The following is a 27,047-nucleotide window of genomic DNA, read 5'->3' as shown; positions in this document are numbered from 1 at the left end:
TCTGGACAAATGTGTGTAGTTACACAAACTTCAATATTTAAGTTACTTTGATTGTAATTTATTAAAACATATATCTCTATTTGTTTAAACATTTTATATATTTTATTACTATTTTATTTTCATTTTTTATTCAATATGAAATATTTTCCTTTTTCTAGAATAAAAAAAGACCTCACTGTTTTAGTAATGCTTGCATGTTTTCTTTTATTTTAGCCTATTGTGCGTGTTATAAATTGTATTAACTTTTATTATTTAAGCAATTTTATCTCCTTTTACCTTTTACTGCACTGAATGTAGCGTTTGTATTGGCAGCATATGTACAAGGCGTAGACTGAAAAGCAGCCTAGCTGAGACTACGACCTTTTCACCAAATTATGAAATATGACATTGTTAACTCTTTTTTTATGGTTATGTACCTTAATTTTTTTGTCTTTGTTTCTTTTTGGTGAATAAAGTTATATATTATTATTATTATATATTCTCGTCTGTTGCAAATTAAAAAAGCTACGAACATGACATGAATTATAAAACAAATTAATCAGTTGAGAAAACTCAAAAGTGCTAACTTGGAATTGAACTAACGATCTTCGATTAAGATCCACGTGCATCCAACGCGCTGTTACCAAACCGCCTTGCCTTGTTAAAATAATAAAATGATATCTATTCAGTCTGCGCGCGAGTGCTGCGTCTCGGCTCCATAGAAACTAATGGTGTTTCAAGGCTGGATATTATTGTTCTAACGATAATAATGTTGACTCTAAAGACATACATATTTTTGATATAAGTAAAATTAATAAGTTTCATACTTATTCGTGGGATGAAAGTTAAATTTTAATATACTAATATGTAACGTTCGAGTAAAACTTTTCTGACGTAAAAAGGCTTCGCTTCTTTCAAGTGTATCAAGTTGCTTTGGGTTCGAATTCTAAATTTTTCTCAAAATGACGAGAGTAAAATTTTTCAGGTTGAATTTTAGTTAAACGTTCCAATGTGTTACGTTCACGTTTAACACTCCACGATAAAATACTGAGTTTCCAACACCATAAATAATATAGTAAGCAAGTAATATTTATTCAAATACTCGAAGTTATCATTCACCGTGGACTTACTAAACATTCATTGACCTTACCTGTATATTTTTGTGCTATGCGTGAACTGAAACATCGAATATTGTATATATTTTTGTACACTTAGGGTAAGTGTTCATTCCTTACCAATGCTTAACACGTTAATCAGCATACGAAATATTTTTTATATTTATAACTGTCATTTTGACTATAAGTGATTTTGTAAATATTTTGAGAAAATAATGTCTTATAATATAAAAATATATGGTTATCATATGTTAACTTAATTTACTTGGTGATAGGGCTTTGTGCAAAACCAAATGGGTAGGTACCACCCAAATACTCCACTCATTAGATGTTCTACTGCCAAAAAGCAATACTTTTTATTATAGTGTGTTAAGAAGCCGAGATGACCCAGTGGTAAGAATGCGTGAAACTTAACCGATGATCGTGAGTTCAAACCCGGGCAAGCGCCACTGATTTTTCATGTGCTTAATTTGTGATTACAATTCATCTCGTGCTTTACGGTGAATGAAAACATCGTGAGGAAACCTGTCTAATTTCACTGAAATTCTGCCACATGTGTATTCCACCAACCCGCACTGGAGCAGCACGGTGGAATAAGCTCCAAACCTTCTCCTCAAAAAGGGAGAGTAGGCCTTTAGCCCAGCAGTGGAACATTAATAATCTGTTACGGTTACGGTAGTGTTCAGGTTTAAAGGACAAGTTATACAGTGTTATCATACGCACAAGGTACATTTTAGTTCTCAAGGTTAGTGGCGCATTGGCAATGTAAGAAATAGTGCTAATATTCATCGGCGTTAGCGACCACTTACTATCAGGTGGTCCATTAACTGTCCTTCCTATTAATTAAAAACTACACTTTCTTCCCCTCATTCGACGACATCACAAGAAAGCAAGCAAATTGCATCAGTACCACCCAAACTCGGCACATTAGCAACATTTGCAACTTTCAAATGATGTCATCATTTGTCCCTCTGGCTTTTAAATAAAATGATCGAAATTCCCTTCTTACTTAAGAATCGTTCTTTGTTTACAATGTTGAGTTTTTCCTTGTTATCTGACGTTAATAAAACGTTAACGTATACGTAACAGCCAAGGCGTGGTTGTCTCTCAATAAACATACATTAGTTTACGCTCGGCAATTATCTCAATGTTTGTTCTCACGGTACAAAAGAATAACAATAATCATAACACTCGTTATATTATATACTAAAGATTAAATTTATTCTTGTAATAATAATATTTTTATTTGAACATAGACTACGTATATTATTTTTAAGTCTAAATGTTACCAGGCAATTACGGAGTACAATTTAGTTTTACAAAATCGGCAGTTATTTTTTTGGAATTCGCTAAAGATTACATAGACTAATTTTAACTATTCTTTTTTTATTAAGCCGATTTTACAATACCTATGGCCTTGATTGATTTTAAATTTAGTCCTGATCCAGGTGATATTTCGTGCTTTTACTTTGTCAATATTACAGCTTTAATATAGGCTTGGACAACTCTGAAATACGTCTCCTATATTTATAATGGAACACGTCAATTAAAACAAGGCAACATGTTAAGCAAAAAAAAAAACCAATTGGTCTATATTGTAGACTAATTAGTTTATTGGTTACTGTATCTGACTTTTTTATTATCGATGCGTTAACGATCAGCGCTGGTGACAAATATTTGTAGATATCATGACATCGCATTTTAGCACATTTATATAATTAATATAAAGATAAAGATTCCGTTACACGATGTTCGTAAGCCAGTGGTCATTATAGGCAAGGCTTGAAGAAAGCGATAACGAAGCGAAAGCTAGATAACGTGATGAAATAGGGCGTGAACGGTAAAAGGAAGTCGTGCACTAAAAACTTTGCTTTTAAAAATGTATTATGTAACCCACTTTACTCGTGAACTAGACTTTGGTAATAATTAGTACATAGGCACAGTGTCAGTCTTGACGTATGCTGTTATGATACTCTTTTCTCTCTTTCTATTTCCCACAAACAATAAATTAAAGTTTTACTATTACAAGTTATTTAGTCATTTAATGTACTTTAAAGTAAGTAGTTTTGAATAATATGTTCCGATAGTTTAGTTTTAAATACATTAAATAAGCTCACATGTTTTAAAGAAGACGGCATTTTTAAAGTTGGGTTCTGGTTGTATTTAAGACTAAGAGATTCGCATGTCGCGTGCGTATTGTTAAAACAAATACACAAAAAGTACCAAGATATCATATAGCATCGGCTTGACGTAACTGTCAGGCACTAGCGAGGAGTACGGGGAGTGACACAAACTTCACCCCCTGAGAAGAACTTCGTCGAGCTACGAGAGGACGGCACGGAGCGAATGAATGCGTAATATCAACACGATCCTGCAGCTTTCTTCGATCCAACGGTCTTCATTTCGTTTTAGTGGGTAAGTCATGGTCCACATAACCCAGGTTGGTTATCTTTCGAAGATTTCCCTTGCAGAAAAAAAGGCTCGAAGTAACTAAGTGGCAGTTTTCATGGACTTAATTTATATTTATAATTCATCTCGTGGGGATAAAAGAAAACATCGCGAAGAAATCTACAAGTGTGGATTGAAATTCTGTAGTATGTGTCTACCCGCTATCTTCATGATATTAACTACCTCTATATATAAATTTATTTGAGTTTTATCTATCTATAATGGTTTACATTATAGACGGTATTATAACACTGTAATATTAATAATTAGGACTTTTAGAAGAAAATATATTTGATGAATACAAAAGGAACATGGAATGAAGTGACTTATATATCTCTTAGGTAAGCGGTTACAATCTCCCATAGACTTGGTCATAGTTTTGAAATTCAGTTCATACTTTTGAACGTCAATTAGTTAACGTGAAATAATATCTTGGGACATTTTTCACACACGGCCATTTGATCCCAAATTAAGCTTGTACAAAGCTTGTGCTATGGAAACCAGACAACTGATATACTACATATACTACTTTTATTTTGTAAATACATACTTATATAGATAATTACACCCAGACCGGATAAATAGTCATTTTCATGCACACAAATGTCTGTCCTGGGTGGGAATCGAACCCACAACGTTCGGCGTGAAAGGCAAGTATCTACCAACCACGCTAACCGGCTCGTCAATCTTAATCGTAAATCGTAAAAGATAAATCTTAGTATCTTTGTAGACATGCTGAATATTATGTAAATATGTATTAAGTATCAATGTTTTAGAGCTAATGTACTCAAAGTTAAAATAGTGTTGTCGGTCCGAGCGCGTTTATGTCGAACGTTGGCAATATCATAATAGATACACTAAATGTTTACGTCAACGCTGTAAAGTCTACGTATCATCTTCATCATGATACGTAGACTCTACAGAATGCTTATCGCTTGAGAGGACTCAAGACACACTTATTACGATGTCAGATGGACATGAGGAGTGACGTCATAGGAGAACCTTGACCTGGTTTGTAATGGTTTGAACCATAAACCCTAACGCTAATTGTAAAACAATGTAACGACGAAAACCGCACCTGTTCTTAGTGTCTGCGTAATCCTCATTAATACGCTTTCGTTTTACTTGGAGAATACGTTGTTTCAACACTTACATAAAATCTGCCTTTGACGAAATTATATAAATTTATCTGCAAAGCACTAAAAGCCAATTAAGTATGTAAAAGTGCAGTGATGTTAGCCGGGCTTAAACCTGCAATCCTTGGACAAGATTCACGTGTTCGAACTACTGGGCCTAATATATCAACTAGTAGTATAACAGATTACTTACACAATTATTTTGATGTAACATCGATTTATTTAAATCGAAGTGATGCACTGTCATGGCAAATTCAAGCAATTAGTAATCAATAAACTAATTCTATTTGTAAGACTAAAATTAAGAGTTTATCTCAATTCAAGGCTTCTCTCTCGTGCAGTCCAATCGAGCGAATAATAGAGAATAGACATTTTAACTTCTTATTGTGTACTGTTTCAAAAAATAGTTTCGTTTTGTTTATTTAAAACAGTTATAGAACATAATGTTCAATAATTGAATTAAATTCAAAAACAACAGAGAATGTAATATAGAAATATTTAAATAATGTATATGAATAAGCTAAGATAATAAATGAATCTTCGGTATTAAATACTGTTTCTAATATATAGTTTTATTATTTTGTAGGTATTACTTAAGCTTAATAAAATAATTAAATATTAAAATTAATATTCGTAGCATTAAATTTTTGGCCTACGTCTTCTTACCCTGTGACGCACGACGCAAGGTCTTCTTTACTTAGTACTTAGTGTATAAAACAAAGCTGATTCACACGGCCCCCGCTCGTACCAACGGTTAAACAGTTGTCGACGCGAGCGCATTCAAGCACCACGCACCATTGGTCGCTGTAGATAACAACCTGATAAACTTCGGGCCAGTCAACCATGGCCTGTGCTCACAAAAGAAATGTAAAAATCTGGTTCCATCTTACACTGGTCCCGTTCCTTTGCTTTGCGGAACCGCAATTAGATCTGCCTCCATTACCCCAAGTGTCAACACAACGTAATCCATACGGTTTTGGGTTATCCAGCACCCAATCTGTAAATCCACAAGGGAACCAGTATGATGTGAATCGAAACTTTCAATACAGTACATCGAGACCTCCAAACTCCGCGACTCCTGGGGTATACCCGGTTTCCTCCACTCCGTTTAGCCGGATTAATCCGGATATAAGCAACAACGGATATCCGAGCTTAGATTACGGTAATGGACGCACCCCGAGTTCTACGCTGCGTCCTTTTGATGACAGAAATCGTGATGATAGAATCGATACAACGAATGACGCAAATTTTCGGCGCAATGATCCTAATCTATCTCGTAATGATCCCAATTATGTGGGTACGAATCCTTATTCGTTCAATAGAGATTCTAATACCAATACCATCGATGATAGATTGAACTACGCAACTGTACAACAAGTAAGGGACTTTCTTCATCGAGCTGACGACCAGGCTTCGAAGGAGTGTACCAATAATGTAGCAGCTCAGTGGAATTTCGAAACTGACGTCAATGACGCAACGCAACACGCAGCTGTGAGTATCAATTCATTTTCTATTGTTTTCTTATATTTCTGGAATATAATTATAGGTTTTATAATTAGTTTGAACTAGTTATAAAACTTATATAATATCGTAATAATGCTAATAAAAAAGGCTTAAGTTAAGGATATGTTAAACTTATTACGTGTTGAGACAAAATTTCTGAGAAATATTTAGATACTATCTTGCCAAAAAGAGCGATTTATCGCAGATGTTATAACAATTATGTACTGTTTAGTTTCACACTGCGATTATTATTTTTGGGTTCTTAAATATTTAGTTAAACATATTTTTTTCAACATTTCATTTCGATTTTTCATCTTCTTAAATTGACGCTCGGGTTAGGACACCAAGGTCAATTTTCACCTCCTTAAATCTTGATCAAATCCTACCATTATAACTTTACTAGTACTCTTACTTACTACTATAACCCATATTTTTCGTTCTCATTGATGAAATAATTTTGCTTGAACCTTTCCTCGTTGAACTATTGAAAAGAGATTATACTATTGTAATATACTGCAAAGACAAACCTAAAAGAAAAATACTAGCAAGTTATGTTATAAGGAGATATGTAATTAAGATTTTATCTGTAAACAATGCTGGTCAATCTGATGATAAAAATAAATGCCATCGTTCGTGTGAATTAAATTTATATGTTCTTATGAATGTATGTATTTTTCGCCTTAGTAACGGAAAATATTTTCTTTGCTTTGATCTGAAAACGGATTTTAATAAGTGTTGTCTATGACAACGTGTATGCAAAATTTCATGATAATCAGTTGAGTAGTTAAGCTTAACAAACGAACTCACAAGAATGTTGTACATTTATAATATTAGTATATAAAATATATAAAATAATATAAAATTTTATATATTATATAAGGCTTCTATAATTTATACTACGATTTATACAACGCTAGAAGCCTCGTAAGCTAAGTAACAAATTTATGTTCCCATTACGCATCGTTGTTCTCTGTGTATGTAGTGGCTATATCAGATAACGGAGGCACCAAGACACTGGTCCACCAGACCTTGTAAAGTGTAGTATTGTTTTTTTCTGAAAATATTTAAAAAAAAAGATCTTTTATTTAAATTTAGTACATTACGTCACAATAGTTGCCTGGAATACATCACCATAGCGATAAGGCCGCCGCGATTTGCACGCTTTTAACGTGCTGTATATCCTGTGCTATGGTGATTTATTGTATCTGGGTGCAATAAAATTTAAAAATATATTATTTATGTCTGAAATTTTATCACATTTGTCACATTTCCAAAATTTAAATTGGTTTATTTGGATGTGTGAAATGAGTCCTTTAAGCTTTGACATAGTGGCTGGGCTTTATGTGTCTGGGTAGGTACCACCCACTTATAAGATATGCTATGACAAAACAGAAGTAATTACTAATGTTGTGTTCTGATTTTATGGGGAGTAAGCCAGTGTAACTACAGGCCGCGGGACATAATATTTCCTTGTTCCCAAGGTTGGTGGTGCATTGGCGACGTAATGAATGTTTGATACTTCTTACATTACCCTTCCGCCTATCTATTCTAAAATGCCATAATAACTACGAGTAAATCGGGCTTCCCCAATCTATTTTCTTAATTAAAAAAAAATTAAATTAAATTTCTTTATATATATAAACCCACGTGATAAAAAGTTCGAGGCTTGTTATCTTTTCTTTTTGTCTTTTGTCGTATATGCAATTCATATCTACCTTCTTGGATTAATTGTGACATCATTAAGGGACTTTAAGATAAATGTAACGACACCAAATTTATTGAAATGCGATAAATGGCTTAAAAGTTAAACGGGATCAAATAACTATATGTGGATACAAAAGCTTCTAAAACCATAACCTTATCCTTCAATCTTGGCGCTAAGGCGGGGACGCCTAGTGCGGATTATTCTTCCCGACTGCTCTGGCCGGTGTCGCGTTTGGACTCTACTACCACTTACTATCAGGTGGAGTGGAGTAATTTTCCTTCCCGGCAAAATAAAAAAACCTTTTTCATTTCACCGTAGTTGGGTTACAAAATAAACAAAATTATTAGTTAAAACGGTAAAAGTTGCAAAAAAATACGTCAATTTATCAGTACAAGACATAGTTAGACTTCTGAAGCCCATTATAATCTATAAATTTTTCATGCCAAGGATTTTTATTCACAATGTTCATATTTTCAATTCCACGTGATGGATTAAGGTCATGCCATACTTGGATGCTATTTTCAATTCATTGTATGTATGTATTTATTAATAAATGTTGCCTATAGTATTTATTTTAAAAGAAAGTTTAAATTGTCTAATATAAGATGGATTATCAAAAAATATATGACACAGCTGAACTTGAGGTGCACGTCTAAGAAAAGCAATCAAATATTATTATTGAATAATAAAAACGGCGTTAACCATGAAAAAGAATGTCACACACAGCCTTAGAGCTTATTCAAACACGCTGCTTCTGAGCTACGAGATTAATTAAAATACACAAATTCAGTGCATGAAAATTTCTAAAAAACTTTGCTGATTTGTTTCATCTTGTAATAATGACTATATAAGACGTCACAATTATCATACAAAACTGCCAATGGGATATCAATTGTAAAAAATACATATAAAAAGAAAGATACATTCAATGGGAAAATTGAAGATGTAGGTCACAAGCCGTATAGAAATTTATCTATTACCATTGTGTGATGGGAATGTGAGCCCGGAAACTTTCATAGCCGGTCATTATTTATATGGAACAATATGAGTTGCTTTGAACGCGTCTTTTAACGCATGTATATAAAATAATTATAAAAATAATGAAAACTATACAACCTATAAATGTTCCACTGCTGGGTTAAGCTCTCTACTCCCTTCGAATAGAAGGATTGAAGGTTATTCTGTTGAATATTCACATTGTAAGGTAACGTAACCTGCAAATGTCTAATTACTAATATTCAGCCACATGTGTATCTACAAAACCGCATTGGAGCAGCGTGTTGGAATAGGCTCTTAAGCTTCTCATTAAGCGGATAGGAAGCCTGAACCCCGGAGTAGGATATTCACAAACTGCTACTTTTTTTTTAAATTAGTTTTATCAATTGACGTATAATATGCAGTCTTATATCGTTATTTTTAGTAAAAGTAGTAGATGAGATCATTGAAACAAGCATACAGCGTACAAAAACAACGGTGTTGTAAGATCAATAGAGATCAGTTATATCGTTTTTATTAAACTGTGATGTGATAAATAACAATTAATTGTAGGAAGTTAATTGCATAAATCGATACACGAACTGTAAAATATAATTCCCACGGTCTTATATAATAATATTCATGTATATTTAGATTCTAACGCATCGATTACAAACAATGCCGAGTACAACTTTTTATAAATAAAACTTAAATGCTACTGCAATGCTGAGCGAAGGCATATTTCGATAGGCCGTTGGCGTGGTTGGTACATACTTGCCTTTCACGCCGAAGGTTTTGTGTTCGATTCCCACCCAGGACTGACATTAGTGTACATGAACATGTCTATTTGTCCTGAGTCTTGGTGTAATTATCTATATAAGTATATATTTACAAAAAAAAGTAGTATATGTAGTAAATCAGTTTAACACGAACAAAAAACATAGAATTAAAAGTCGAATTCAAAGCAATCGATATTGGTAATACCATCGGTTTTCAATTGTCCATTTTTTAAACAATACGCAGACGGGATGTTGTGTCATTTGAAACAAAAATAAATACAATATAAAGTTCACAATGAGAACTGAAATTAACCATAAAATAATTGTTATAGTCATGTAAATCGTCCACCCTTTGTATTGCATAATTATTTAGTTTTATTTTAAAAACGTTACACGGACAGAACATATTGTATGTAACAGTAACAGCCTGTTAATGTCCCACTGCTGGGCTAAGGCCTCCTCTCCCTTTTGAGGAGAAGTTTTGGAGCTTATTCCACCACGCTGCTCCAATGCGGGTTGGTAGAATACACATGTGGCAGAATTTCAATGAAATTAGACACATGCAGGTTTCCTCACGATGTTTTCCTTCACCGTTAAGCACGAGATGAATTATAAACACAAATTAAGCACATGAAAATTCAGTGGTGCTTGCCCGGGTTTGAACCCACGATCATCGGTTAAGATCCACGCGTTCTTACCACTAGGCAATCTCGGCTTATTGTATGGTTTATGGTTTATACATATATAATTATATTTAAAAATTCATTGAAATTAGACACATCCAGGAATCCTTACGATGTTTTCCTTCATCGTTGAGCACGAGATTCATTTTTAAACACAAATCGAGCGCATGCAAATCCTTTTGCACTTTGAACCCTGTAATCAACGATTAAGATGCACGCGTTTTAACCACTGTTCTATCTCTGTTATTTTTTTATAATTTTTTTTTATAGAATATGAAGGTGGGCGATCATATGGGCCACCTGATGGTAAGTGATCACCAACGCCCATAGACATTGGCATTGTAAGAAATGTTAACCATCGCTTACATCACCAATGCGCCATCAACCTTAGGAACTAAGATGTTATGTTCCTTGTGCCATATATTTATACTGGCTCACTCAAAATTTCATATTTAAAATTTTATAGTATCACATTTTCATAGTTAGCACGCTAGCCTCTATACCGTGTGATGTGTGGGTTTTAGTATGTTTCCTATGAATGAGTTATCACACTCATTCTCTATTCTATACGCTCTATATACGATAATAAGGAAACACGAAATGGCTGATCAATATGGCGGCGCAAATCAAAATGGCGGAACAAAATATCGCGTATTGACGCCAATAAAGAGGACTTCTGACCTATAACGTCTGTGACAGCTAGACAATGAGATAATTCATTGTACCAAGGCTTCATATTGTATTCAGTCATTAAGTTTTTAACTGAGCTCTTATTCATGCTATTTTAAGATGCGGTTTAGCGATTAATTACGTTAAAATGTTAGCTACTGATTGATTTTTGAATGTATTCTCGATGATTATAGAGAATTATTACTACTTTATTGCTTAAACGATTTTAGAGAACTACTTTTACTTGTTGGTAGGATTTTGTAGAAGCCCGTCTGGGTGGGGGGTGGCTTTCCCTCCCTTTCATCACATATATTCTATCCCCAAACAGCAATACTGAGTATTGTTATTTTCACGTTTGAAGAGTGAGCCAGTATGAGAACAGGTAGGAGGGATATAACATTTTTGTTCCCAGGGTTGGTGGCGTATTAACGATGTACGGAATATTTATTATTTCTTACAATGTCACATTTGTTGGTTTGCCTTCTTATTTTAAATTATAAAAAAATGAAATAAAATGTACATGAATAATTACAACCCGACTTTATTATTTCTAAAACAGTTTTTTATTTAATTCAGTCGTTCTAATTAAATTTATAATATATAAGATACCTTTTTAAATTGTACGTGTTATACTTTTTTCATAGTTGTTATTCATAGTTGTTACTCATAGCATAGTCATAGCTTTTCATAGTTGGTAGTTACTGCATTTACAATATCAATGGAATGAAGGTGACATATTAAAAATATACATGTATCTATATTCACAGGATACAGCGCTACTTCGTTAATAGAGGTTAACACAAAGGCCTCCAATATAACAATAAAAAGTAATAAATCTTACAAAATATAAAAAATAAAATAAAAGATTTACAAAAAAGTGTTCTAGTATCGAACAAAAGCTACGTGACAGCACGTAATTGCCCAGTTGTCAGTTTACACGTAAGAAGGACACTCAGTTAAATACAAACAATATTTAACAACACAATAATATAAAAATAACAAAAAAGCATACGGTCAAATATAGAATAAACATTATTTATTATATTATTTGAAAACCCGCTGTCATATTTGACATATAATATGTCATCTTATGTACAATAGTAGTAGTCGTGGAAGCAATAATAAAATTTTGATTTTACAATATAATTAATTGTTGATTACCTCGTTGGTTTATATATCTATTCGTTGATCTATAAAAATGTATATATCGACTTTGCCCGATCTAAAGCATGTTCCTTAGTGAGATCGTGCTCTTAGGTTGTGAGGGACGACTCCTTAGTGAGATCTCACTAAAGAGGATGCTTTAGATTTGGCAAAGTGGAGGCATAGATGCAGGAAAGCGGACTCTGGCGTTACTAGGCCGGTAAACGCTTGGCAGAAGATATATAAAATAACAAGGCTATAAATGCTTTTGGAAATGCAGCCTTTATATATAAATCAAAAAGTCATTGAGTTTGTCTGCATAGTAGTTCACAGTAGTTGCTCGAAGCTAGTAATTTGACAGCGATTACTCTCCCATGCCTTGGAAGTCATGTGTGTACCCATTGATCTTTTACATGATCCGTCTTGTTGAACCGTGAGAGGGAATAGAATACATTTGTATTTGTGCACACACTAGAGTAATATAATTTTATAATATGTGAGAATTTACTTAGATCAGCCGCCTTGATCGAAATTTTGGTAGGTTTTCAATTACTTGATGCGTTCTGTCGATAAAATATGATATTCTGATTTAATGAAATCTTCATAGATATGTATTGTCTTATGTTAAGAGTATTTTATAATTACAAATATAATAAAGATTTAAAATTATTATTGAGATGCATTTCGACAATTCTGCATTGTCTTAAAATAATCGTAAGATTCGCAATAATATGTAGGAATGCCTCAATAAAACTAATAGATAGTTAGTTAGGTATGAGAAATTATTCCACCACAGTGCTCGAACAAATGCGGCGCATTTCCATCCATAACATGCAAATTCGTCTCGATATGTTTGAATTATAAACACGAATTAAGCAATTATTATTGATCACAATCAAATTCAGTCGTGCCTTTAGTTGATACACAAAAAATATAACGATAACAAGATTACGTATTGTTAGTTTTTGTACACCGCGTATGCTTACACTGTATTGGTGTACGAATCGTACCTTCGCCTTGAACGGTATTCTCACGGTCGTGACACTGAGAACTTTTTTACATAGTTTGGACATTGCAAAATTGTGAATCAGTTAGAAATTGTGTCTATGTACTTGTAATGACGAAAGTGCTAGAATTATAGCCTAGATTTAATTTTATTCAATGTAAACTATCGTTCCAAATATGTTAATAATACGTAAATTGCTACACATAACAGAGTTTAAAGTGTCTGTTGATAGATGTTCTCATAATCCCATCCCACTGGTGGTAGAGTTTGTGCAAGCTCGTCTGGGTAGGTACCATCCACCCATCAGATATTCTACGGCAAGCCAGCAGTACTTGGTATTGTTGTGTTCCGGTTTGAAGGGCGAGTAAGCCAGTTCAATTACAGGCACAAGGGGCATAACATCTTAGTCCCCAAGATTGGTAGCGCATTGGTGATGTTAGCGATGATTAACATTTCTTACAATGCCAATGTCTATGGGCGTTGGTGACCACTTACCATCAGGTGGCCCATATGCTCGTTCGTCTTCCTATTCAATAAAAAAAATCTAATTAAAATTGAAATTACTAAAAATATAAAGTTTATATTTTTATATAAGATTTTTAGCATTAATCGAAATACCAAGTTTTATTTCTTTGTTAAATTGAAACACTTTTGGCATGAATAGTACAATTTTCATACTACCTACGTTATTTAGCCAAACGTTAATTAAACATCCACTCGATCCTGACCTTAGTTGTCCATATCGATTCGATTTCAAACAACAAGCATACTTATTTTAATGCTATAAGGTTGGAAATCAATTACATGATTACAAATCTTGCGAAAAAAGGAGTGTGCCACAACAGAAAGGGCTTCCATTAATTATGTTAGCACTTCAGCGTTCGGTTGTACTTTTGTTTGTAAACTTGAACTCGATTCGCGTTATGAATGGAGCAATTATTTGATATTTGTTAAGTCATTGTGGAAACCTTGTAGTAGAAAAAAATGTTGTTATTGTTTGATTAAAACACGACCAAGTTAAAATATAGGCCGTATTTTATGCTATAGTTGCTAAATTGCAATGCTTAGTATTGTTTTATTCCAGTCTGAACTATGAATGTTCCTGAGTAATAACAGGTACAAGGGAGATAACATCTTAGTGCCCAAGGTTGTTTGCACATTGGCGATGTAAGGAATGGGTAATATTTCTTAAAGCGCCAATGTGTATGGGCGGTGGTGACCACTTACTACTTACCACTTTGCAAGTCCGTGTATTTAAAATTTAAATTTAAAATTAACGATAAGGCCGTACGTTTATAAACGTAGCTTAGCGGATGTTTAATTAAATACAGATTTATCTCTTTCTGTCATTATTGATTTGAGATTCGAAAGAAGAAGACACAGCATTGTTCAACTAACCAGCTAAACAACGGCTATAAGTATAACCGCGTGGTGAAATGGCAAGAACGCCGGCAAGATTGTTCCTTTGAATCGCGATTCCATATCTGTGAGGTAAAAATAAACAACACATACCAGCTGAAATCATATACGCTCCGCCGTCAGGTAAAAATAAATCTGGCATTCAGGATTCAGGTTCATTCGGTTCCAGGATTTTTTCTCTTCCGTGAAGGGAACAAAACGAGATGTTGAATAATTAAATAATATTTAAACAACCCCTTGGATTTCCGTACTAATATTATATATGAGTATATTTGTTTATTTATTTATTTGTTTGATAGGTTTGCATGTATTAACTAATCAACAGCTCATCAGGAAATTTTGCATATAAGTTGTCAGAGATGCAGAAAAGGACATGCCCTAACACCTCATTCCTCACTCGCAGTCGGAGCCGTCGACGGAAACTAGTTAAACATAAATATGAACAGTAAATATTATCTAACATAAGCGCCAATGCCGGGTCACACAATGCGAAGAGATATTCACACACATCGTCCATTGTTGGACACAGAGGACGTTCACACGACACCGTGTTGCGCAATCGTACCGTGACTCTACTCTGCGATGGTTGCTGGAAAACTCCGAGGAAAACAAAAAAATTTAAGAGGAAACAAATAATATTGAAATATTTTATTTCTTCTGAAAAAATTCTACATAAAATACATTCAAGTTTGAGCTGTTTAAAAACAATTGTATCTAAAGATATTGCTTATTCATAAACAGATATTACGATACCAGTTTTTTTTTAAGATATCCTAGAATAATCAATGAGAAATAAAGCTAAAAATAATTGCTTACTAATGCATACGTCATTATTATTTCAATCTGCAAAACCCAAAATAAATATTGTTGCTAAAAACAAAATTATAACAATGTAAAAAATATAAAGCAAATGCTTCTAGTTTCAGCCGGTTCATAAATTTTTTGACCTCAATGTTGATACGTCATCAACGCTCAAAATGATTTCAAGTGCAAACTAATTTATTATCGTGAGAACTTGTATTTCCCTAATCTCAGTCAGTACGACTGTTTAATGACAACATAAATTTATTAACGAATTTTTTAAAGATTTTACAGGTCATTACCACGTTTTGTTCAAAGGTTGATTTTAAAGATAAATTACGTTATTGAATACGGATATAAAACATCTTAAGTTATTCTTTTTATGTATTTAAAGTATATTTGTACAAAAGTGCTCAACATTCATCGAAGAACCATTACACGTAACAACGATCTATGCAGTAGCTATGTGTAATTTGATTTGTACACTTATTTAAGTCCTCAATAGCTGGAATCGTGTTGCATTTGTATAAAAATGAATCAGTAGAAGTTGAAAATTCTATTCGTGTAACAGCTGAAAGTTGTTGATTAAATTGTTATTGATATGTTAAATGGAACAATTTTATCTTACAAAAGTATTGCCAATAACCAATTACATATAATAATTAGTTAGTTCCTACATGAGACTTGGAACTCACTGGTGGTAGGGCTCTGTAAAAGCTCGCCAGAGCAGGTACCACCCACTCATCAGATATTCTACCGCAAAACAGCAGTACTTGGTATTGTTGTGTTCCGGTTTGAAGACTGAGTGAGCCAGTGTAATTATAGGCACAAGGGACCCAACATCTTAGTTCCCAAGGTTAGTGGCGAATTGGCGATATAAGCAATGGTTAAAATTTCATACAATGCCAATGCCAATGGGCGTTGGTGACGACTTACCATCAGGTGGCCCATATGTTCGTCCGCCTACCTATACTATAATAAAATAAATCATTCAATTAATGCATTTTCGTTAGATATATATTCATAAACAAAATAAAAGGCTAATAAGGTTACTTTCTATAAATAATTGAAACCTACTTACCGACAGTTTTATCATGTGCGCTATATAGTATCATATACATGTTTTTAATTGGATGAAACTGGTATATGTATTAGTTATACTTGTGAGGAGTATCAGCGATTTGCATCATCAATGCGCTAACAATGAGAGGGGGGCGTAAAAAGTTCACCAAAGCTATAATGTCTTACAATACAATAATACTTATTATTGGTTTTACGTTCTAGAAAAACTGGGGAATGCATGATACTGCAATGAAGGAGGTTGGACATAATAAAACTCCTTACAGCATTGACATGTGGCATTTGAAGCAATGAGTTAGTTTCGAATATAGAGAAATGAGGACATGGACTAAAATTAAAGTGTCCAGTGTTCCAAGTAATATAAAAAAATGTGGTTCTGCTTATATTGTATGCTTTTACGCATCGTTAACTCGTTGAAGTTGAAACTTTGTATACTTGTTGAAACTAACCTGAATGCTTCGAGCACAGTTACAATATCTACTGTTTTAAGTTAATCTATGAATACAATAGGTTTGTAAGATAGCTTGTCAATTTTAACTTTTTAACGACTAGTTTTTGCTCACGCCTTAGGTGAAAAAAAAATGGTACAAAAAGTTTAAGTTTACGAATTTTATTAAAATAAATTCAGTGGATTAATCGTGAAAACGTGACATACAGACAGAGTTACTTTTGCATTTATAATATTAGTATAGATTCTAGTACATGTATACAAAAAAATTGATTAGTATTTAGAACAATTATGCTTGGTCAAATGTAAAAAGTTAATTTACTTATTTGAATTAAATAACAATTAATGTAGTTCTGAACTTGACCGTATTATATGGTAACAATTGTGATTTTACGCGATTAGTTTAGAGGTTTAATTAAAGGTAAATAATGAGATGGTGTCGTCGCAAGGTTTTTTAAAATATATATTAATTAAAACGTACTTGCAAGAAATATTTGATCGTCCGCAGAAAAACTACACATTTTTCAATTTTATAATCATGTTTTAAGTAGAACTAATGGCATTTACGAGTGTTGATCGAATAACATAATTATACTCCTTTCCTTAAATCAATTTTTATGTTTGTTTTTAGCTGACCCAAGTTAGAGTACACCAACTGTCCGCGTGTTATGTTTAAGACTTTAATTAATGTGGAATACAACAACATACACGCAAAATAAAAAAATAAAAAACTAGACTAATTTCAAGTTCAGATTTTAAACATTAACTACTGATGATTATAAAAACTCAAATCTTATGGCAAAATATTATTACAAATGGACGTAACATTGATGTGACTCATTTGACGTGACAAATCGCCATCATCAAGATTATCACGCTATATCTGACTCACCTTTAATTATTGACCACTGTTATAAAAACAATATATAATTCTATTGTTTACATTCGATTTGGACTTGTCATTTAATTGCGGAAAGATCTCGAGAATTGTTCAGGATCAAGGCGTGAATGTGTCAATAAAATCTTAGAACAATATGTAGACGATTTGGATCATCTGAATTTGCATTTTATCTATCTTATTATGATGCAATGCTACACAATTTATTTACTCAAATTTAAAACAAGAAAATGAAACGCAATTCGTCCATAAATGTTCAATCGTACAAGACCTATAATTACGCGACAATCTATATATCAGTTTTAAAAACGCTAACAACAAAGTTTTTTGGAATGTTTTCCAAGATACATCCAAAATATTTTCATCAATATCAAAAATGCGAAAAACGACATAGCTTATCCATGTATTAATTATTAGATTAACTTAAAAAGTCCTTATTTAAAAATATATATAATTCAGTTTAATATATTATCTAGCTGTGTACGGAAATTGGGACCAAACTAGTAAATTACCAATAGTTCTTATCGTACTTGTGTTAGGTTAGGGACCTCGATATTCTATAATACTTAATATATTTATAAAGAAATAAATATTAAAATTCTAACCTTTAAAATAATTAAATTCATTAGATATTCACACAACTCCAAAAACTAACCTAACCTTCCGTTACTCAATTCCCTTCTGTGTTATGCAAAAAATGACCCCGTATTTCCATAAAAGGAACTCCTAAATGGTTCACTTGACACGTCCGTCAATTCGTCACACGTATACTGCGATGGATGACCATGGTTTTATATCGCATTATGATGTCCAAAATAGAGCCCTAAATCTGTCATAGTGACCTCAGAAAAGATGTATTGTTACATATGAATGTTAATACTTAAAAGAATTACGGCTTAGTATTTTTTATGGTATTAATAGAGGTAGGTAGACGGGAAAATGGACCGTTTGTTAGTTGGTGACCAACATTGCTATATCTTTTCACAGTAAGAAATATTAACCATTACTAACACCGGTTACACGAATCTAACAATGGGTGGGGCAAAGATCAGTAACAGCCTGTGAATGTCCCACTGCTGGGCTAACAACTCCTCTCCTTTTTATGGGGAGAACCAAGCCCGACCTTCGTATTTTGTCAAGGACGCGCTGGAACCAAACTAGGTTAGATGAATTAACTACCTAAACGTGAAAATTATTTGCATTTGTTTCATCGGAAACTTTAAACGGAGGTCTCAGTTGAATGTTATTAGCTTATTACCAATCTACCGTCGTTAATCACGTCTGACTATTTTTTATTATGTTGACCAGTAACAGCCTGTTAATGTCCCACTGCGGGGCTAAGGCCCTCTCTCCTTTTTGAGGACAAGCTTATTCCACCACGCTGCTCCAATGCGGGTTGGTGGAATACACATGTGGCTGAATTTCAGTGAAATAAATTGCACATGTAGGTTTCCTCATGATGTTTTTTTTCACCGTCAAGCACGAGATGAATTATAATCACAAATTAAGCACATGAAAATTCAGTGGTGCTTGCCCGGGTTTGAACCCACGATCATCGGTTAAGAATCACGCGCTCTTACCACTGGGCCATCTCGGCTTTTGGGGAGGGGGGTCAAAGATGGTATATCCTTTATGGTTATAATCACATTGTCTTGGCTGGACACTACAATAAAAGTATTATTGTTCAATGGTACAACATATGATGAGTAGGTGGTATTTAACTAAAAATACATGGCTTATGTATTACTACCAAGTGAATATGTAGGTTTCCTTATAATGTTCTTCTAGAAGGCTAAATTAGATAAAAAAACTCAAAATGTGATTGGACTTGATCTATAACATGATATAAAATCTTCAATTCTTTTTTTTCCAGCTTGAAGCGCAGCAACGGTACACATTGTTCCAGCGAGGCTTGTGGGAAGCAGCGCAGCATGTGCCTCGAGGTGCTATCAGAGATTTTGGCACATTCAGGCAACTACGCCTTCTTTCCACCATAGGCCCCGCTGCTTTGCCTCCAGATCAGTTGGACAGGGTGTGTACATTTACAAAGAACTCTTAGAATATGTCGTATATATAAATATATTAGATGCTCTTCGTGGTTTCATCAACGTTCAACCTTACTGTTCCACTCCCGGGAAGAGTAGCTTTGCAAATTAAACCTTTTTTTAATAAATAGGCTTTTACATAATATTTTGACTTTCATAAAATAAACCTGTTTCATATTTTCATTACATAAATAAGCATACCATTATTATATTATCATATATTTAACATAAAATTTAATTTACAGTACAATCGAATAATCAACGATATGCTGGCTGTATACAACTCAGCTGAAATCTGCGCTTATAACGAGCCATTTAAATGTGGCTTGCATTTGCAACCAGAATTGCAATTCATCATGTCTCACTCTCGGGACTGGGATGAGTTGCAGCACGTCTGGACGGAATGGAGAAGAAACACGGGCAGGCGAATTCGGGATTTATATGAACAGCTAGTGGATTTGACCAATCAAGCCGCGAGATTGAACAGTAAGTTGTATAATTCATCAAAGTTTATTTGATAGTCTATAGTTCAGCTATTGAATAAAAGGGAACTTTCACTGCAAAACGTCAAGAATCTAATTTGGTAGAATAATAGAGCTTAGTGTTCTCATTAGTATTCCGAGTTTGCGACCTTGAGCGACCATCTCTACTCTCTAATACATTGTAAGTCCTCCACCTGCACCTGAAAGCTTACAATTACAAACGGAGGCAAGACAACGCATTATGTCTTATTCAGGTGGAATTTTGAAATATGTCTAAAATAGTTTTGGTGAACATAATATTATCTACCTATATTAGCGGTTAACAAATATTATGCACGTACTTACTAGACTAGTTTGAAAAATTACCCCGTACAGACAGACATACACATTAGTTATTTTGTTTTAGTACTTTGCAAATATTCATAATATTAAGTTTGAAAAAGCCAGTTATTTTTATATAAAAGTTTTAAGCTCCTGTTTTAAAAGAATAGCAAAACACTGCAATTCAATTTAACGATTAAAATTCTTCTTGGGCCAATTTATCTTTATTAATTTATGTGTATATTATTTTAATTACAGATTTTACGGATGCATCAGCGTTTTGGATGTTCCCGTATGAAACACAAAATATGAGGCAAGATGTTGATGAAGTATGGGAACAGGTGAGATTCATACTGTTTAGTATAGAGTTAATGGTAGATCTTTGTGGGTTGTAGCTACCCCGATGGAGCTGCGTCTGCTGTATAGCTACCACCTACTTAATACTTATTTAACATCAACAATAATTTGTATTTTTGTGTCTCGGATTGAAGGGTGAGTGAACCAATTAAAACACAAGGGACATAACGTCTTAGTTCCTTAGGTTGATAGCGCATTGGTGATGTAAGCACTGGTTAATATTTCTCACAGTGCCAATGTCTACGGGTTCATGGGTGGTTATGCCCACACACAACCAGATGGTCCATTTACGACTGCCTTATAAATGTTTTTATGGTAGTTTGAAAAACCTAATTTAATTTTTAGTTTATTTTCAACTTGGATTCATTAAAAAACAATTAAAAATAAATTGAAAAATGATAAATTAAAATTGATTGCAGGTTAAGCCATTGTACGACTTACTCCATGCATACGTGCGTCGTCGTCTGCGTGAATCGTATGGCCCCGAACGTATTTCACGATCAGCTCCAATCCCAGCGCACGTGCTTGGTGACATGTGGGCTCAGAGCTGGTCTGGCATCGTACCCATCACTCTGCCATATCCTGGCAAGAAACTTGTGGATGTTACTTCAGAAATGGTGCAACAGGTACTTTTGATATCTTACTGTATTGGCTTTTCAAGTATTAGTAAGTTAATTAGATTGTTAATTTATTTTATTAAAAAAACACTATGTACATATAATAATGTGCACCTAACAAACTTCTTCTGGTCAATTTCGGCTTAGACTGTCATTCATATGTTATCGCGGACAAGTCTGTGCGCAAACATTAGTGCTCTCTCATAACCCGATGGAAAGCAAATACAACACAACTATAAAAAGTTCAAGCAAAAGACCAACAACTTTACTTCTCGAAGCAATGGAGTGTAAACACCACCATTATGAAAAAAACCCAATTACTTTATATTGGATCGATCTGTGGTTTGAAAAAAGGAGCTTAGATTCTGAAGCTTTAAAAGGTAGCTACTAAATCAATGAGATAATATGACCAGTTTGAACAGGCTGAATTTTTTTTCCCAGGGTTACACACCTGTAACGACCTTCCAGCTAGCCGAGGAATTCTTCGTTTCAATGAATATGTCAGCGATGCCTGATGACTTTTGGGCGCTGAGTGTGCTTCAGCAGCCAGCGGATAGACATATTCATTGTCAGCCTTCCGCCTGGGACTTTTGTAATGGACATGACTTCCGGTATGATTTATTTCAAGAATAAATAAATTAAATTGCTAATTGATATATTGAATAAACAATTATGAAAGAGTAACACTTCGCATTCAATTTATGAAGGAAGGAAAAGTATGCTTACACCAAGTGTTAAAATTGGTTCGTAATGTCCATTCTCTGTTTTATACTGAGAATTCGTCCGTTTATTAAACATTTTGAATAAATTCTAGCAAATTTTACCACGTCTTCTTCTCTTGCATCTGAATCAAAATTTCTATCAACAAAAAATGAAAAGAAATTCAATAATCAGACACAACAGCATATATGATAACACAGATTTTTTTTATTATTAGTTCCAATAATTTTCGATCTTCAAGAATTAATATGTAATTTAGTAATGTCACAACATACACGATATGATGATTAAAAACTGCTTAAAATTATTTAATTACCCATAGTTTTCTGTTTATAGCATCAAGATGTGCACGCACCCTGATATGAAGGATTTGATAACGGCTCACCATGAGATGGCGCACGTACAGTACTTCCTTGCCTACAGAAACCAGCCTAAGGTCTTCAGAGATGGTGCTAATCCAGGTTAGTTATTTATTTAATTATACATATGTATATATATAACTAATTATGTGTGGCATCGTGGTATAAATCAAAAGGATTTTACGAGGTAACCTAGACGAACGATTGTTTTCTTGCTTAATAATTTTCACAAACAAAAGCGGTTCATAAATAAAAAAATACATATTATTAACATGATTTAATTCATGGGCAAGTACATATTTAATTATTTCAATCATCTGGCAGTTACAAGTTTCATAATTAATAACACTTTTACAAAAATAAATAGGAACACTCTGATAAGATTATAATATATTTTTCAATTTTAAAATTCCATAGGCTGTTAAAATTAGTGCCATGTTATGGCCGAGTTTAGGAGCTCCGTTACAGAGATCTGTGTTGCAAGTGCAGTAAGTCACAAACAGATCGCCGTTGCCAGTTTGTCTTTTACACATATGTACTCCTGTTTCTTCTTCGAGAAAGCCGCATGTTCGTACAATTCGAACTTTGCCATAAACTGTGAAAACAGATATATTAGAGTAAGATTTTGTTTATTTCAAAAGTTTTTCTTTAATCACCAAAATATTTGTTTTTTCGTTCGATAGCCATTTCTCTAAAATTTATTATGTGATGTTTTAGGTTATGTATATTATTTACTTCCTATTATAAATCTTGATATTTAAGAACATTGATTATATTCAAATTCAAATTTAGAATTATAAAAAATATACGTTTACTCAAGAAATCTTATTATCTCATCGCATATTTATGGTAACGGTCAGTGTATTTTGATAATAATGGTCGGTGATTAAATTGACCATAGATTACTTTAAATATAAATTGTTATATATTATACTTACTCTCCATCTTAATCATACGACAGAAAGTTGGTGCAACAGGGTCTATGTGCTCCGGGGGGTCCCTTAAAGAGCAATTCACGACCCCGAGGCTGAATGGGTCGAATTCTTCCCCACATCTCGGATCGAAGGCGCTGTTACAGTCGTAACAGAATATTGAGTAGGCTGTAGCAATAAAAATAAATTACCTTAGGGTTAAATTCTGTGAGCACAAACTCAAAATTCACCGTAGAAAATGGTCGTGAAATCTCCGAAAGTGATATACGACATTGACCATAATGATTATAGAATTTTAAGAATACACGCATCAAAATAGTATATCAACGTAAGTCGGTTGAAAACATTTATTCTTATGGAATAGCACTGCTGCTCTATCGATCTTGAAACAAAGAAAGTTAAGAATGCTCAGTTTATAGAACACGTATTATAAGTTATAAGTCGCGGTTTCCAATCTGTCTGAATCTTTGAAATCTGTAGTACTATTCTGTAAGTGTTGTTCGGTAGTAGAACTGCTAAGTGGTAACGTGGTGGTATTTAAAAAGAATTTAAACTAAATATTAAATTATAAAATCGCTATTTTTAAATATATATAAAAAAATTTAGAAGTTGGGACTCAGTGGACTTTAAGCATAAGTCTCCGGATATGTCTTCTATTTACTTGATTATCTTCTTCTTCTGCCTAGCGTTTTCCCAGCCTAGTAACGCCAGGGTCCGCTTTCCTGCATCTACGCCTCTACTTTGCTTGACATCGTGGCACAAGCAATTGGTCAAGCTATGAATAATGATAAAATACCAAAAAACTAACGAAAAAACAACGTTCGTTCTAATATTTTTTACTACTTAAAGTCCCTTTCACATAGTACATAAATATTGTTAATTAACCATTCTTTATATAACTTCCTTAAAGAGGAGGTCTTAGCCACCGAACCCAAAGTAATCGGGGGTTCACGAAACTTTAATTAGTTTGATCTAATTATTTAACATTGATAGTACGCATAACAAAAAATTTAGACAGCGCGATTTAGGAACTTCAAAAAATTAATTAACACCATCTAGTGACATAAAATAAGAAGCATGTTTTACTCTTAACACAAACTGTTTCTTTATGTTACTTTTTTGTTTATTTTTTCTGAGTATTTCGGCTATTTGGGTATTAAGAAATATAATATTAGACATGAAACCTAACAACTACCTTTGAATTGGATTAAATGTTGAGTCATGTTGAACTTGGCTCGAATTTGCTACGTGACTAGTGTGACCACAAGTTCTAATAATAACTGACATTGAATTATAATTTGCAGAACACAGACTATTTTTATGTTATTTAAACGAGTAATATTTAGTATAGAATATCTTAAACTTAGCTCAATCATATTTGAAAATTATGAAAAATGCGCTTAACTATAAAAGAGATGTATTTTTAAAGACTGTGACACCTTGTTGGCTCGTCAACAAGTCCATTATCAAATGGATACGGTATTGCAATTGGACTAATATCAAGTAAAATGAACCTGCCTCCAGTACGTTTTGAACAATATCTTAAATATTAACGGCCTTACTTAAAGCGGTCTCTTTCTGTCATCATTGATTTGACATTCGAAAGAAAAAGACCGTACCGTACCGTAACAGCCTGTGAATGTCCCACTGCTGGGCTAAAGGCCTCCTCTCCTCTTTTTGAGGAGAAGGTTTTTTAGCTTATTCCACCACGCTGCTCCAATGCGGGTTGGTAGAATTCACATGTGGCAGAATTTCAGTGAAATTAGACACATGCAGGTTTCCTCACGATGTTTTCCTTCACCGTAAAGCACGAGATGAATTATAATCACAAATTAAGCACATGAAAATTCAGTGGTGCTTGCCCGGGTTTGAACCCACGATCATCGGTTAAGATTCACGCGTTCTTACCACAGGGCCATCTCGGCTATTGGCTAATATATTATATTAAAGAAAAAGACAGAATTGTTAAATTAATCACACGTTAAGTTGAAGAATTCCATTAACATTTGCAGATTATTTCATGTCATCGTTACAATCTATTATAATATTCATGAAAACATATTGCAATAATAATAATTTCGATTTCTTAGTATTAAAGTACAGATATGAAATACGTATCTATTGTTAGTTTTTCATCACTTTAAGCATGCAATAAATTAATATGATAAAAATGGATTCGAAGTTGATATAACTTTGAGACATTTTTCAAAACCAAAACAATAAAAATTAATAACTTTATGCTTTCCTTGTCATATGATACTGACGAATTTAACTTATTATTTAACTTTATGTAAGCATTATGCTAAATATATATAAGAAATTGTTCAATTCAGTAAGATTAATAAATACATACGTTTTATTGTAATCTACATAGTAAACTATGTAATCGCCAGTTCGTTTTAGGTCAGGTATTTTCGATTTTAGTTTCTAATTTGTCAATCAATAAGAAAGTGTAATGCTTCTATATTGAATAATTAGATCTTGATTTAATTGGATTTGTTTTTAGTGCGATATTAAGCACTTTTAAAAGTATTTACTTGATGCTTCAGACAATACTAATATAGAATACTTCTTCAAACTTGAAGCTGAGATGGCCTAGGAAGCCAAGATGGCCTAGTGGTTAGAACGCGTGAATCTTAACCGATGATTGTGGGTTCAAAGCCGGGCAAGCACCACTGAAATTTCATGTGCTTAATTAGTGTTTATAGTTCATCTCGTGCTTGACGGTGAAGGAAAACATCGCGAGGAAACATGCATGTGTCTAATTTCAATGAAATTATGCCACATGTTTATTCCACCAACCCGCATTGGAGCAGTGTGGTGGAATAAGCTCCAACACTTCTCCTCAAAAGGGAGAAGAGGCCTTAGCCCAGTAGTGGGATATTAAGGCTGTTACTGGTACTTCAAACTTGTTAAGCACGAAGATAACTTAAATAAGTGTCCGAGAAATATTTTTTATTAATGGTTATCTTACTAAAGCCGCTTGCGAAGGACATGTAATTCAATATGACAACCTTCCATTAGCAACTTAACCCTCCTGGGAGAGGTGATTACATTTAAAGCAATTATTGTATGGTTAAACGTTTACAATAATTAAATAGTATATTAAATTTCGATATCGTTAAAAATTTTTTTAATAAATCTCATTAAATACTCATTAGAGAAAAAAAGAAATAATTATTAAATTCCACCACTTTGAAATAGTAAAAACCAGCATGATTATGAATAGTTATTTTATAACATATAGAATAATTAAAATAAATGCTCACCGAATTTGAAGCACAAAATCAATGTAATCAATACTCCCACTGCGTTAAGTTTTGAATACATGTTTTCGAACTGGCAACACTTTGAAGGGTGTACGTTTGACTGAATTACTTTGATGCCACGATAGGATAATTTAATTAACAAACGACTGTAGTCCACT

General features: G+C 33.5%; 2 protein-coding genes across 2 annotated transcripts in view; one reads left to right on the top strand and one right to left on the bottom strand.

Annotated features, from left to right (window-relative positions):
* The first annotated feature begins 5,428 nt into the window (after nt 1-5,428).
* Nucleotides 5,429-27,047, top strand: part of LOC126769120 (angiotensin-converting enzyme) — a 174,374-nt gene continuing 152,755 nt past the window's right edge. The window contains exons 1-7 of the mRNA XM_050487690.1: nt 5,429-6,169; nt 19,661-19,819; nt 20,078-20,318; nt 20,894-20,976; nt 21,412-21,618; nt 22,051-22,220; nt 22,666-22,790. Of these exons, the coding sequence (XP_050343647.1) occupies nt 5,522-6,169; nt 19,661-19,819; nt 20,078-20,318; nt 20,894-20,976; nt 21,412-21,618; nt 22,051-22,220; nt 22,666-22,790 (1,633 nt within the window). The 5' untranslated portion in view covers nt 5,429-5,521. The remainder of the gene's footprint in view (nt 6,170-19,660; nt 19,820-20,077; nt 20,319-20,893; nt 20,977-21,411; nt 21,619-22,050; nt 22,221-22,665; nt 22,791-27,047) is intronic.
* On the bottom strand, nt 22,951-26,994 carry LOC126769178 (uncharacterized). Its single transcript, XM_050487821.1, has 3 exons — nt 26,890-26,994; nt 23,627-23,788; nt 22,951-23,283 (listed from the first exon to the last, which is right to left on the bottom strand). The coding sequence occupies exons 1-3, from the start codon at nt 26,948-26,950 to the stop codon at nt 23,072-23,074; spliced, it is 435 nt and encodes a 144-aa protein (XP_050343778.1). The 5' UTR covers nt 26,951-26,994; the 3' UTR covers nt 22,951-23,071.

Source organism: Nymphalis io, chromosome 6 (genome assembly GCF_905147045.1).
Source record: "Nymphalis io chromosome 6, ilAglIoxx1.1, whole genome shotgun sequence".
NCBI lineage: Eukaryota > Metazoa > Arthropoda > Insecta > Lepidoptera > Nymphalidae > Nymphalis > Nymphalis io.
The sequence above is the reverse complement of the archived record's forward strand: the minus strand, read 5'-3'. Positions and strand labels throughout refer to the sequence as shown.